This window comes from Ovis canadensis, chromosome 16 (genome assembly GCF_042477335.2).
Source record: "Ovis canadensis isolate MfBH-ARS-UI-01 breed Bighorn chromosome 16, ARS-UI_OviCan_v2, whole genome shotgun sequence".
Taxonomy (NCBI): Eukaryota; Metazoa; Chordata; class Mammalia; order Artiodactyla; family Bovidae; genus Ovis; species Ovis canadensis.
In genome coordinates, this window is record NC_091260.1 from 64,800,418 (window position 1) to 64,816,401 (window position 15,984).

The window sequence follows — 15,984 nt, forward strand, 5'->3', positions numbered from 1 at the left end:
GACATTACTTAGCAACTAAACCGAGAGGATAACATATAAACAAAGTGGGTACCAACTTCACAAGATGATGGAGATAAAAACTAAATGCCAGAAAATAGTGAATGAGGACCAAGCAAAAGCACTATTGTAAAAAATAAAGCCTGACACTGTTCCAGTGCTTTGTGCTTCTAGGGTTTGCGGGGGGTTTGTAGTTCAGGAAGTTTTGTTTTTGTTTTGTTTTTCTTTTTGCTGCACTGGGTCTTAGTTGTGGCACACAGGATCTTGCTCTAGTTGCCTGATGAGGGATCCAATCTGAATCCCCTGAATCGGGAAGGTGAAATTTTAACCACTGGATCACGAGGGAAGACCCTCAGATGTTTTAAAGTTGAAAGATATACATGTTACAATTTGGTGCTACAACAAAGCATACCATTATGTGTTAGGAAGAAGGATTTTTGTTTTAAATGGAAAATAATACCAAATAATGGAAAATGTCGAAAGAGAGTGGGAGGAAAGGATACATACACACACGTACGTGTGTGTAAACATCCCACATGTGCGATTCTATAACTAGATACATACATCTCATCTCACTTCATCTGTACCACACTTTCCCTTACATGGCTAGATCGGCATTATTTTCCAAATTTTATAAGAGACAAGGAAAACAGATAATAGAGAGAAAGATTCCTAACCTAGTTGCACAAGGTAAGTGAAGGAACTGGTATATCTCCCTAGTTTATCTCTCCATAAAGTTTATGTTCTTCATTCTATATATATATATATTTCTTTGCCTCTCAGTGGTGGCTAATTTATGGAATGCAAACTTTATCTCAGTGTTAGACTGAAATAACTAAATAAATGAAATTTGCCTTTTCACTTTCCAATAAATTGAATTTTGGTTTGCTATATATACATATCAGAGAAGATATATGTATATATGTGTATGTATCAACAGAGATAGGCACATATTTTATGGATGCACTATTTAAGTTCTTGAAGTTTTAAACTCATTACTGGATAAAGTTAAAACTACAGTTAAAAATAACCTGTGGGGATTCCCTGGTGGCGCAGTGGTAAAGAATCTACCTGCCAATTCAGAAGACACGGGTTTGATTCCTGGTCTGGGAAGATCCTGCATGCAACAATACAACTAAGTCCGTGGGCTACAATTGTTGATCGTGCTCTAGAGCCCAAAAAGCTGAGCTCATGCTCTGCAACAAGGGAGGCCACCAAATGGAGAAGAGAAGCCTGTGCACCACATCTCTCCCCAGCTAGAGAAAAGCCCATGGAGCAACAGAGCCAAAACAACAAATAAATAAAATATTTATAAAAATTATATTTAAAGAATGACCTGTGAGTCTATAGTGATTCATTATATATGTATTCTGTCTGAATCAGCTTTATAAATTGTAACATGCTATAAGCGTTAACTAGAAGTCAAGTGATCAGTTTTTCCATTTTTTTTTCTGGGACCAAGGACACTCAGTGCTAGTACTGAATAAGTCCTCACTCAGCAAACCTGAAATAGTGGATTGTCCTAAGTAAGACATTTCCTTGAAGTAGAAATATTTAACTATTCTATAGGTAGTAGGATCTGTGCATTGACTCAAGGTAAGGTTTAAGTTGCAGATGCTATGTGTAGATAACACCTCAGATCCTTGGCAACACAGAGATAAAGGGGCCACAAGTAATTTAGAGGGCCTTGAGTAAGAGAGACAAACACAGGCACAAAACGTGTATAATCTGTCTTTTGTTTCGCAATCTGCAAAACAATTGAATGCTAAGGACAGCAAAGAAGGACCTAGTCATTGCATAGTTTTACAATGGTATAAATACAGAAGAGCTCTAAATAATATTATGCAGTTTAACTGGAGTAAATTAGAAAAGAAGAAAGGAATTCCTGAAACCAATGGAGATTCTACTTAAGGAATGGGAACATGAGAAGTTCTTCCAGTGAAACAAGCATAAATGGTGAAAACTATTTGTTAAAGCTTACTAAAAACCATTTGCTCTCTTTGGAAGATTTACTAAAAGCATATAGCAAATGATGAAACATTTACTCAAGAAGATCGATTAAAACTTTAGAACAGAAAGAGGCTGTGGAACTTGACCCAGGACCTGCTCTCTCACTTCCACTCTCATCTGCCAGTTAAGCCGGATAGAGAATTCTCTCTGGACCCTGGACAGAATTGTTAAGAAAAGATGGCTCCTCTGTCCTCAGCTCTCAATCATGAGATATATCATCTTGCTGGGAGGGGCAGGATGCTAGTGTTTCCAATCTCCACCTCTGAGTTTTCACTCAACCTCACTCACAGGGAGAAGTCCTTTCCAGGTAGGCTGAAAATTTGGAGTCTAGTCACCCTCACTTCATGTTGTTTGCTTCATTCCTGGAGAGTCTAAATGAGAATGAAATGAGAAGACCATCCTGCCTCCATCCAGGACCTGTAGAGTTAGAGAATTTCCTAGGGTAAAAGAGTCTGTATGACTAGACAACTTTCAGTTCATTTCAGTTCAGTCACTCAGTCATGTCTGACTCTTTGTGACCCCATCAATCGTAGCATGCCAGGCCTCTCTGTCTATCAGCAACTCCCGGAGTTCACTCAAACTCATGTCCATCGAGTCGGTGATGCCATCCAGCCATCTCATCCTCTGTCATCCCTTTCTCCTCCTGCCCCCAATCCCTCCCAGCATCAGAGTCTTTTCCAGTGAGTCAACCCTTCGCATGAGGTGGCCAAAGTATTGGAATTTCAGCTTTAGTAGCAGTCCTTCCAATGAACACCCAGGACTGATCTCCTTTATTTTTTTTTTTTATTTTTTAATTTTTTTTTCTTATTTATTTATTTTTTTAATTTTAAAATCTTTAATTCTTACATGCGTTCCCAAACATGAACCCCCCATCCCACCTCCCTCCCCACAACATCTCTCTGGGTCATCCCCATGCACCAGCTCCAAGCATGCTGCACCCTACGTCAGACATGGACTGGCGATTCAATCTTACATGATAGTATACATGTTAGAATTTCCATTCTCCCAAATCATCCCACCCTCTCCCTCTCCCTCTGAGTCCAAAAGTCCGTTATACACATCTGTGTCTTTTTTCCTGACTTGCATACAGGGTCGTCATTGCCATCTTCCTAAATTCCATATATATGTGTTAGTATACTGTATTGGTGTTTTTCTTTCTGGCTTACTTCACTCTGTATAATTGGCTCCAGTTTCATCCATCTCATCAGAACTGATTCAAATGAATTCTTTTTAACGGCTGAGTAATACTCCATTGTGTATATGTACCACAGCTTTCTTATCCATTCATCTGCTGATGGACATCTAGGTTGTTTCCATGTCCTGGCTATTATAAACAGTGCTGCGATGAACATTGGGGTACATGTGTCTCTTTCAATTCTGGTTTCCTCGGTGTGTATGCCCAGAAGTGGGATTGCTGGGTCATAAGGGAGTTCTATTTGCAATTTTTTAAGGAATCTCCACACTGATCTCCTTTAGAATGGGCTGGTTGGATCTCTTTGCAGTCCAAGGGACTCTCAAGAATCTTCTCCAACACCACAGTTCAAAAGCATCAATTGTTCGCTGCTCAGCTTTCTTCATAGTCCAACTCTCACATCCATACATGACCACTGGAAAATCCATAGCCTTGACTAGACAGACCTTTGTTGGCAAATTAATATCTCCTTTTTAATATACTATCCAGGTTGGTCATAACTTTTCTTCCAAGGAGTAAGCGTCTTTTAATTTCATGGCTGCAATCACCATCTGCAGTGATTTTGGAGCCCCCCAAAATAAAGTCTGACACTATTTCCACTGCTTCCCCATCTAGTTCCCATGAAGTGATGGTTAGCAAAAATTTCAATCTACATTAAGTAGTATACAGTAAAACCTAGAGCAGATAAAAAGAAAATAAAAATATAGAGGATAATATTATTACTTAATAAAATAATTAATATTCCACTGGAATAATATGCACTCAGTGCAAAAGGAAGTAGCAGAGGAGAAATCCAGAAACACCACACCTTCACAATCTTCAATCTATAGAAATGAAATTTCCAGGTAATTGGAGCTTACCCTAAGTAATGAATTAAATTTTAAAAAAATGAACTAATAAGTTTAAAACATCTTAAAACTTATCACTTACCGCACAGCTTGAATATATGAAAATGATTGAATTGCTCAGTTTAAATTGGGAAATTGTATAGTATGTGAAGTGCCAGTCGCTCAGTCGTGTCTGACTCTTTGTAACCCCATGAACTGTAGTCCACCAGGCTCTTCTGTTCATGAAATTCTCCAGGCAAGAATGCTGGAATGGGATGCCATTCCCTTCACCAATAGTATGTGGATGAAGCTATTATTTAAAATAGGGCTTAGGAAAAAATGAAGCATATGTTTGAAAAGTGAGACTTTATTGTAGTGTCAGAGCAAAATGTGTTTGTTAAGATTGGAACAGAATGATCACAGGAAACAATAATTAAAGAAAATATTCCATCCATGGAAAGTGTATGGGAATCCCATCCATTGTGTATGGATGTTAGTAGTAGAAACTCAGCACTGCAAGTTATATTCAGGCTCTCCAGTCATGCTTAGATTTAATGCTTACCATATCTGCACCAAACATGAATATTTTGACATCAGTATTTATTATTCTTGGTGCTTATGGTTTTCTGAGGAAACCCGTTATGACCTTGTGCAGCTCTGACATCAAAGTTTTCATTCTATTTATCCAAAATAATAATTTCTATAGATTCCATTTTCCTGTCCTAGCTCCATCACACTGAAACGACAAGTAAATCTGAGACCCACTCACATGAGTATCCTAGTCAAAGTAAAGGACACCAGCATGTTTCATGTCTTCTTTCCTTCAGCCTGCATGTGAATGTGTTCTAAATCATTTCAGTCGTGTCTCACTCTTTGCAACCCCAAGGACTGTAGCCCACCAGTCTCTTCTGTCCATGGGATTCTCCAGGCAAGAATACTGGAGTGGGTTGCCATGCCCTCCTCTAGGGGATCTTCCTGGGCCCAGGGATTGAACCCACATCTATTACGTCTCCTGCATTAGCAGGAAGATTCTTTACCACTAGCACCATCTGGGAAGCCCAGCCTGCATAGCCCTAGTTATCTCAACCACTCACAACCCATTGAATTAAATCTCTTCCCAGCTCTAGTGACTCTCTTTGTCTCTTGGCAAGATTCTGGTTTACGGGAAATGCTTAACAGTCTTGTCCCCTTCAAATACATTCACCCTCTGCCTTGAAAGTGATGAACAGTTATCCCATACCCTAATTATACCCTTTGAATTGTTCATTAACTACAAGATCATGTTTTATCTCCTTAATATAATTTACAAGACCCTTCTTGACCTAAATAGCTTATCTTTTTTTCAGGTTATTATTCCTTTCAAATATTTCACTGAAATTCCTAACAGCTTATAGTTTCCCGCAAAATCTCTATGGTTTTCCTACTGGTGTTGATGTTCCTAAGATACCTTTCTTCTTCCTTTGCCTGTCTCCTTTTTCTCATAAATAATTCCTTTATAGCCTTCTGAAAGTAAAAGGGGGCTTCCCTGGTGTCTCAGACTGTAAAGAATCTGCCTGCAATTCAGGAGACCTGGGTTCGATCCCTGGGTCAGGAAGATCCCTTAGAGAAAGAAAGGGCTACCCACTCCAGTATTCTTGCTTGCAGAATTCCAAGGACAGAGGAACCTGGTGGGCTTGGTTTTGCAGTCTACGGTTTTGCTGCTGCTATTGATGTTCCTAAAATGTCTTTCCTCCTCTCCTTAGTCTGCCTCTCTCTTCTCATATATAATTCCCTTATAGCCTTCTAATGCCAGTCAAACATCGTGTGCGGGAAGGTTTGCCTGAACCAATAGGTGTTGAACCAGGGATCTTCTTTGTACTCTTGTCTTGTCTTTTCTGTCCTTCTATCAAACATAATAATCCTCTTTATGTACTTTCTTCCAACTAGACTCATTATTAGTGAGCATTATACTTTATAATTTCCTTTGTGCTTCAATCCTACTACAATAGTGGTAGCATAGTGGGCACTCAGCAAATATTTAGTGAATTCTACCATTAAGCACCAGCCACCATTAGTCTACACCAGCAATTCTTCAGAAATGCTATGGTCACCAAGGAAGTTCAGTAACAATCCACCTCAAATTAGGCATGTTACCAAGATGAATAAAGGTGCTGAAAATGGGTACTGTGAGAAGATGCTTTTTTATTCCAAAAAGGGCATCTTGCAACAGTGAGAATGAAGCTCATTATATGCTGTACTTGCTGGCTTTTAAGTTCATTTATAATTTTTGAGATCATTTCTATGAGACAGGATGCTACACTGAACTCATAAAGCATCAATGCATTTCAAAAATCAACAATGGAAATGTCAAAGGCAGATAAGAAGCTTGGTTCTTACTCTGATCCTATCAGTTACTAATGAATACTGACAAGTTATAAATCTCCACCTATAAAGACAAACTAGTTTTGACCTAGTTCTAAAATGTTACACACACTGTCCCGATTTTAAATAACCTGTTTGTCAAGATTAAAACTTGCTATTTTGAAACACAAGCCTTAATTAACATTTCATGATGACCGGGGATTTAGAGGGGCTGACTACAATGCTGTCATCTGTCTTCAGCCACTGTTTGTAAGGACCTCACTTTGATTCTCTAATCACAAAAATGGTGATAAATATTTAGAACAGTACCTGGCACATGGAAAGATTTCAAAATGTCTGTTAATATGATGTTTGAAAATATACCTTTAAAATAATTTTACATATATCACTCTATATGTTCACTGCTATATAAAGATTTATACAAATGCATATTTTTCTAAAATGCATTTCATTTCATATTCTTGGATTTCTGATTCCAACTCTTTCACGTAAAGAAAGTGGATCACTTACTATCAAGGAGTTTGGCTAATAAAGAACATAAAGAGACAGTATAGCCAAGGCCACTTTTTTTAAGAAACTTGTTCTGAGTTTCTTAAAAGTAATAAGAGTAATAAAACAACCAATGTCATTTTTTGTGTGTTTGAGGAAAATATTTCTGTGCAATTATAGCACCTGTCAGTTTAAAAATTTCCCCTTAGTTTCTCTAACGTGATTTTTTTTTTCTATTCATGGAAACAAAGATGCTACCTCTGTTCTGACCTAAGTTCTTTGCAGCTGTTTCCAGATGCCTACCCCACCCCCAGCTCTTCCCGCAGCCACCATTAAGGAGTCTTTTACTGCTTGAAAAAGTTTTAATATTCAGCAGGTTAAGGAAACCCATGGTCAGCTTTAGAATTTTAGTCTCTGCTGAGCTTTCAAGGTGTCAAGACCCTAAAATAATATGAACAGCAGGAGTACTAAATCTTTCATTATTCCCAGTTTCCCCTTGAGCATACTGACTTTGCAATAAAGAAGCTGTCACTTACACTCTTCTTTATTGCAAGGTGGGTAATAGCTACAGGGAGAAAAATAAGGAACTGTGTCAAGTTAGCCTGACTGCCATTATGATAAATGTGTAATCATTGCACATTTGCATCTCCTCTTTTTGTACACAGGTACCTCATAGATTGGAAGAGTGATGGGGACAGCTACTTTACAATAGATGCGACTGAAGGAACCATCGCCACTAATGAATTACTAGACAGAGAAAGCACCGCGCAGTATAATTTCTCCATAATTGCGAGTAAAGTTAGTAAGTATGGCATGGACAGAATCAACGTTATACTGCAGTTCTTTGAATTTCACACTCTTAAACGAGTCCCTGCTGAGCTGTTTTTCAGTTTTGGACTGACAGCTGAGTGGTCTCCTGGGGAAACTCAGAAACCTGCTCCTTTTCCTCATAGCCTAAGTCCAGAAAAATTGTGACAGCTGCCACTGCTCTTTGTTTGCAGGACGGCAGGAATATCTAGCAGTGTTTTCATGGTGTGAGCTCACTTCTTTCCACCTTGTAACCTTAAAAATCTGCCATAGTTCCAATGTCTTTCCACATTGCACCCCTGTATATATTATGCAGAGTTTCATAGGCCAGGCAGGAGGGAATCATCATCACATAAAATCACCTATTCTGAAATAGTTTTGGAAGTTAAAGAGAGCATAATTTTATTTATTCATTTATTTTCACTGTGTCATGTAACATGTGGAATCTCCATTCTAGAGATTGAACCTGTGTCCCCTGGATACACAGAGTCTTAACCACTGGCCCACCGAATGAAATCCTGAAGAGAACATTTATAAAGTCACCCTTCTTCTTTCTCTCTTCCTTCTTTAGCATGTATGTTTTCATGAACACCATTGTGGAAGAATATACAGGAGTTTTAAGTGTAATTCTTCAAGGAGTCATTTGGAATCTATAGGATTGTTAGGCATTACTCCTTGGGTTGGCTTCTGCTTGGTCCAGAATCCTCTAGACTGAGAGTGGTGGTAGGTCATGTGTGTTTGGCTGGACAATGGAGGATATTATCAAGGTAACAAGCTTCCTAAGGTAACAGGTCAGGGTAGGAGTGGAGATATTGGCTTTCAACATACTTGTCTATAATAGAAGTGCATCATAACAGTTCTTCTTCATAAGGTCTATTGAAAGCTTTGAGGAAATCCCAAGTATCTCGTATATTGCCTTCCTATTTCCTTTTGTGCATCTGGTACAATGTTCTGGCAGCTAATGTCACCTTTCAGTGCAGGGAGGAGCTAACCAAACAAGTCTATTGAGAGGTTTTTGATCAGTCTCAACTCAGTGGGTGTAGATAGGAAAGTGTTAGTCTCACTCAGTTGTGTCCGAACTCTCTCACTGTGTCTCTCACTCAGTTGTGTTTGAAACTCCATGGACTGTAGCCCGCCAGGCTCTTCTGTCCACAGGATTTCCCAGGCAAGAATGCTGGAGTGGGCTGCTATTTTCTTCTCCAGGAGATCTTTCAGACCCAGGGATCGAACCTGTATCTCCTGTATTGGCAGCCTGGTTCTTTACGACTGACCCACTGGGGAAGCCCATTTTATATATTCTAGGGTGTATATGTTAATACCAAACTCCTAACTTAACCCTTCTCTGATTTTCCCCTTTGCTAACCATAAGTTTGTTTTCTAAGTCTGTGAGTTTATTTCTGTTTTGCAAATACATTTGCTTTTATTATTTTCTTAGATTCCACATAAAAGTGATATCATATATTTATCTTTGGCTTTACTTCATTTAGCTTAATAATCTCTAGATCCATCCATGTTGCTGCAAATGTTATTATTTCACATAAATCTCTCTCATATGCCCCTGGATGATGAGAGAGCACTCCCGTTTTTGCCACTACTTCTAGGATTAAAGCACACTGGCTAAGTGGACTGCCCAAATACTAGTTCTCTTCATGTAATTTTTGGGTTATTTGGTGTTGGCGTTCTGAGCATCCCATCTGCCCATGAGCTTGTTGTGAGCACCCAGTGGTAAACCCTACAGCTTCTTCATTTCAGGTCCAGGGCCTCTCCGGCCGCAGATGGTTTTCTTGGGAGAGTTCACAGCATGGTTTCTCAGTTCCAGCTTTCTGCGCTGTCCACTCGATCCTGAGGAAACTCACACATCCCTGCCATGCTAAACACGCACACTGAAGGCTGCTCCTCCACTGTAGGCTTTCTCTGTCCTGCTGTCTCCTTTCAAATCTGCCTTCCTTGCTCAGTTAGCCTCTCAGGATGGATCATCCAGTCAGCTGCCTGAAGAGACCTGCTATCAGGAGAACAGAATGCAACGTTAGCCTCGCCCGTTTTCTTTGAATGCTTTTCTGATTGAAAGTTTCCTTTCCTGCTAGATGGGAGCTTCCCTGGTGGCTCAGACAGTAAAGCGTCTGTCTGCAATGCCGGAGACCCGGGTTTGATCCCTGGGTCAGGAAGATCCCCTGGAGAAGGAAATGGCAACCCACTCCAGTACTCTTGCCTGGAAAATTCCACGGATGGAGGAGCCTGGTGGGCTACAGTCCATGGGGCTGCAAAAAGTCGGACACGACTGAGCGACTTCACTTTCACTTTCCTGCTAGATATCTTTCTCCCTTCCCATATCAACTCCTATTATGGTTACATATGTTAGTCATCATCTTTTTCACACTTTCAATTATTTCAACTCTGAATTATTTCCTTTATCCATAATAGTGAGGGAAGTTTAACTATAATATAGTTAGAAAATAAACGTTAGTTTCCTTAGATCTTCGACAAGTAGAGTGAAAATGAGATATCTAAGTTATGGGGTAGAAGACTTCTGTGAACTACATTATATTCACTCTGATGATTTGGATGTATTAGGTGATAACTGACCAGAAGTAGCCTATTCAAATAATTTCTATTATTTAAAACATATTGTCTATAATAAAATAGTTTTCACTAAAACTATTCTGTGCCACCTAACCTTTCTGTTAATATACATGGAAAATGTGTATTTTTTTTAAGGCAGATATTAGATCCAGTACTTTAACTCAAGAGGAAAGGCTGCCTCTAGTTCTTCACTCACCTGTACTGTAGCTGTAAAAGTTCTCCTTCTCCCCATGGGGTACAAAAGCCACCAAAAACCATCATCATGGTGTGAGGGCACCTGTAGTAGCAGGTCTGACACTTCAGGTCACAGCCTGGGCTTCAACCATTTAGAGAATGCAAGGGGTGTATGCATTTTACAATGCTTTGTTCCTAAATTTGTCATTTTTCAAACTTAGAGAACCAGATTTTTTTTAAAAAAATTATTTTATGTTGGAGCATAGTTGATTAACAATATTGTGCTATTTTCAGGCCATATTTTTTTAATTATCAGTATAATTAGCACACACACTGACTCCACTCCAATCTCTACCTTCTGTGTCAGGTCAGTTCAGCTCAGTCATGTCCAGCTCTTTGCAACCCCCTGGAGTGCAGCATGACAGGCTTTCCTGTCTATCGCTAAGTCCCAGAGCTTGCTCAAACTCATGCCCATTGAGTTTGTGATGCCATGCAACCATCTCATTCTCTGTTGGCACCTTCTCCTCCTGCCTTCAATCTTTCCCAGCATCAACGTCTTTCTAAGGAGTCAGTTCTTTGCATCAGGTGGCCAAAGTTTTGGAGTTTCAGCTTCAGCATCAGTTCTTCCAATGAATATTCAGGACCGATCTCCATTAGGATTGACTGGTTTGATCTTGCAGTCCAGGGGAATCTCAAGAGTCTTCTCCATACCACAGTTCAAAAGCATCAATTCTTTGGTGCCCAGCTTTCTTTATGATCCAACTCTCACATCCACATGTGACTACTGGAAAAAACCATAGCTTTGACTAGATGGACCTTTGTTGGCAAAGTAATGTCTCTGCTTTTTAATATGCTGTCTAGGTTGGTCATAGCTTTTCTTCCAAGGAGCAACCATCTTTTAATTTCATGGCTGCAGTCACATCCTATGTAGTTTTTACCTAAATGCAACTTAGGAATCCCCACAGTATGGAGTCTCATCATTTATGTTGGCACTCACTTAGACATAAGCAGCACCGGGACTTAGACTCACAACTCATACATATAACACACCTTATAAGAGGGCGGCTGGCTAATATTTCTAAATTATCTACTTCTATCCACTCCACTGTCTATTCAAAGACTACTGAGAGGAATTTAGCGTCTTCAAAGAAGTCTGGTGAGACAAACACTATGCACCTTACACCTCCATGGAAAAGAAAGAGACTGAGCACATACCACGTGGTAATTAATGATTCTGCAATAAGAATAGGTTATTGTGGGTTTTATTTGAGCTCACAGAGTTTAAAAGTCAACTTTATTTAAATTTTAATATATAAGGTTACTTTCTCTGCTCAAACTAGCCAGCCTGAACAGGAAATTATTGTCATGGTGAATGAGTATGAAATAAAGAGCCCACATTTACCCTGCCAAGTGGAAAAAATTGTGTAAATGTACCTTATTGTAGATTATACTAGCATATGCTTTGGCCCTGACCCTTCTATAAAAACTCTCAGATGAGATGAAATGGTACAATGACTGAACAACTTCCAATTAATTAAAAAGCAACCATTAATCAGTGTTACAACAATTGGCAGTCCAAATAATTTATTAGACCCCTAATAATTCTTTAATGCATTACTGCTTTGCTGTTTTTATTATACTAATCTTGCAAATTGAAAAAAAAAAAGTGGAAGTCTCAAAAATTCACTTCATTCAAATTGTCAGAAACTTTCAACAGAAATGTTTCTAATTTTTTGTGTTTTTTAGGGGGGTATTGACTATAACACATATTCCTATACAAACATAATTATAAACACCTATGTTAAAGCCTTAGAAAATTTACAAAATTATAAAATAAATGGATGATATGAGACAATTCTTTTCTTGATTGCGTTAGTTATGCAGATGGTGATACATCGTTCCCATTCATTGTGGAACAGATCGGAAATCAGTGGTAGACTTACTAAGTGCTATATTTGGGGAATATGTTGTATGTAAGTACACCATTATAAGCTGGGATTAAACTGTAAGGTAATTAATTTTTAAGGTTATTTAGCATTAGAACTACTTTGCATTAATGTTTCTTACTTCAACATAATGCAAATAATGTCATCTTCAGTAGAGAAAAATCAACCTGAGATTATTATCTATAATAGGCTTAACAAAATTTCATCTAAATTTTTATAAACTTCTATAGAACATTATTTACATTCAAAGCATTATTGGTTGTGGTTAAAACTAAGATTGAAGTCTGTTCCTAAGGAGAGTTTGGGAATAGTTAGAAGTTGATCCCCCAAATTAATTTAGTTAGTTAAAACTATGCAACTTACACTGAATTCAGTGGACCTAAGTGTACTCTCAGATAGCCTTCAGGGAAAGAAGCAAAAGGTTTATACTGACGAAACGGGTCATTAAGAAATGAAAGATTTAAACAACGCAAATAAAATTTTTTGGTAAAATTTTTTAAAGGGTTTCCTTCTGCCTGTGTGCCAGATAGACATGGAATGGTGTTCTCAGGCCAAATGAGAAAAAGTACCTAATTTTTCTATAATAATTGTAAGAAATGTTTTAAGCTAGTAAACCAAACTATTATAGTAACACTATATATATTCACTCAGTTTATTGCTATCCACATTGCAAGAGTGAAGAAACTGTAAGCTAAGATATATTTCGTTTGTCACACAGTGAATGACTAACCAAAACAAGACTGGAGCCAGGGCTTCCCAGGTGGCACTGATGAAAGAATCCACTTGCCAATGCAGGAAACATAAGAAGACACAGGTCTGACTCCTGGATCAGGAAGATCCCCTGGAGGAGGAAATGGAAACCCACTCCAGTATTCTTGCCTGAAAAATTAAGTGGACAGAGGAGCCTGGCGGGCTGCAGTCCTATGGTCATAGAGTTGGACATGACTTAGCAACTGAAAAACAACATAGTAATTATATGTACATTTGCATTGTACAAATAATTGAGTTGAAATTAGTGTTAATCTTGGCATCTAACTATTATCTCTCTATCCATCTATATTTAAGCTCATTAGATTACTTACCTATTAGAGTTCTATAGTTAATTTGCATTAAAAAAATAATATGTGAATGTGAAATTGTTAATCCTTCAATCATGTCTGAGTCTGTGATTCCATTGACTGTAATCCACCAGGCTCCTCTGTCCATGGCATTCTTCAGGTGAGAATACTATAATGGGTAGTCATTCCCTTCTCTAGGGGATCTTCCCCATCCAGAGATTGAACCTGGGACACTCACATTGCAGGCAGATACTTTCCTGCCTGATCTACAAAGACTCAAAATATAAGACTAGGGAAATATATGTGCAATGGTATGTGTGTGGCCGTGTTGTAGGTGGGTAGATTTCAATCTCTATCCAATAGGTATTCATCACTAGATCACACTCAAAAACAAACAAACAAAAAAACCACACACAAACTACAGCAGTTCCTAATGATTTCATTGTGATAATTTCCCTATATTTAGAAAATCCTGTCTACCTATACTATGCCACCTCCTACCTGCTCACTGCCTTTAATGGCAGTGCCTTTTCCAGTGCCAAAGATATAAAGAAGATCCTGGACAGAGCAAGGACCAATGAGGTAGATGATGACCTGGCTCAACAAGGTCACCGGTGAGCTGAAAGGAAAACAACACTGAAGATATTAGTTACTGTCCAGGGTATTAACGAGCTGGCCAGCACACCTGCCTCCAGAGGGATACTCTGCAACTCCTGCCAATGCTTCAGCCCAGGCATCAGCAGAAAAAAGAGAGAGGAAGAAGGAGGAGGTGGAGGAGTCAGTGACCCCATGGATTTTGTCTTCTTCAAATAGAGTTCTACTCCCCTGCAAAAGTGATGTCATGCCATTTCTTATCAGTGGTATCACTTTTGCCTCAGCAAAGCAGGAGACTAGGATTTGATCCCTGGGTTGGGAATATCTCAGGGAGAAGGGAATGCTACCTATTCCAGTATTCTTGCCTGAAGAATCCCATGGACAGAGGACCCTGATGGGCTATAGTCCATGGGGTCACAAAGAGTTGGACATGACTGACTGACTAACACGCACATACTAAATAGAAGCAAATCATTAGATCAAGACCACATTTAAGGGCAGAAAATCACATGGAGATAACTCATGTGGATGGGTCTCCCTGGTGGTGCTAGCAGCAAAGAACTCACCTGCTAGTGCAGGACACCTAAGAGATGTGGGTTTGATCCCTGGGTTTTAGAGATTCCCTGGAGGAGGGCATGGCAACCCATTCCAGTATTCTTGCCTGGAGAATCCCATAGACTGAGGAGTCTGACAGGCTACAGTCCATAGGGTCACACAGAGTCAGACATGACTGAAGACACTTAGCACACACACAACTCATGTGAAGGTTGCCTACCATATGCATTTTCTCAGCAACTGAAGAAGTCTCGTGGCTCAGTTGGTAAAGAATCCACCTGCAATGCGGGAGACCTGGATTTGATCCCTCAGTTGTGAAGATCCCCTGGAGAAGGACATGGCAACCCACTGCAGTATTCTCTCTTGGAGAATCCCCATGGACAGAGGAGCCTGGCGGGCTACAGTCCATGGGGTTGCAGAGTCAGACATGACTGAGTGACTAAGCACACACGCACAAAGACAAGTGTCTCTGAAAGTGAAGAGAGTTTAGAGGCTGTATTACTTTATCACTGCGGCTAAGTCGCTTCAATCGTGTCTGACTCTTTGCCACACCTATGGACTCTAGTCTACCAGGTTCCTCTGTCCATGTCATTCTCCAGGCAAGAATACTGGAGTGGGTTGCCATTTCCTCCTCCAGGGGATCTTCCTGACCCAGGGATTGAATCCACATCTCTAAGTCTTCTGCAGGTGGGTTCTTTACCACTGGTTCCACTTGGGAACCCCATTACTTAATCACTAAGCCTGAAAATTTTGTGAGAAAGACAATGATCTGGTTGAATTCATTAAGAATACAAGCAAAATGAAAAGTGCTGTAAGAAAAAATAATTATTTAAGTATTTTTATTATCAAAATAATATGTTTTATTTTTAAAAAATAAAAAAAATTGAAAGCATAAGCATAGTATGTCACATCATAGGAATTATCATTTGAGCTGAGTCTTTAAAAGATGGAGAAGATATGAAAAAGGTGGAGAGGAGGGAGATCTAGGTGGAGAAAACATCTTTAGCAAAGACAGAATGGTATCAAATCTCATGTTTGGATGAAAAATTACAAGTAGGGTAGTATAGTGGGTGTCCAGAGTATGTAGAGGAGGGTAAAGAAAATACATTCAGAAAGGAAGCCTGAACTCCCCTCTCCAAAAGACTTTATCATATAGAGTATTCTATTGTCAGCTGCAGTCACCATGCTGTGTATTCCAGTCCTAGGACTGAGTTATTTATAACTGGAAGTCTGTATGTTTTGATCACATTCACCTTTATGCATACCTGTGCTTTTGCTTCAAGCAACCATTTCAAGATCAACACTTGTACACCTAAATTAATATAATGTTATATGTCATTTATGGGCTTCTCAGGTGGCTCAAAGAATCTGCCTGCCAAGCTGGAGATGTGGGT

The 15,984-nt window shown here is 39.2% G+C and overlaps 1 protein-coding gene across 3 annotated transcripts in view; it reads left to right on the top strand.

Annotated features, from left to right (window-relative positions):
• CDH12 (cadherin 12) overlaps window positions 1-15,984 on the top strand; it is a 1,193,930-nt gene that overhangs the window by 1,151,833 nt on the left and 26,113 nt on the right. For all 3 annotated transcript variants that reach the window (XM_069556583.1, XM_069556584.1, XM_069556582.1), the window contains one exon: window positions 7,542-7,678. In XM_069556583.1, the coding sequence (XP_069412684.1) occupies window positions 7,542-7,678 (137 nt within the window). The remainder of the gene's footprint in view (window positions 1-7,541; window positions 7,679-15,984) is intronic.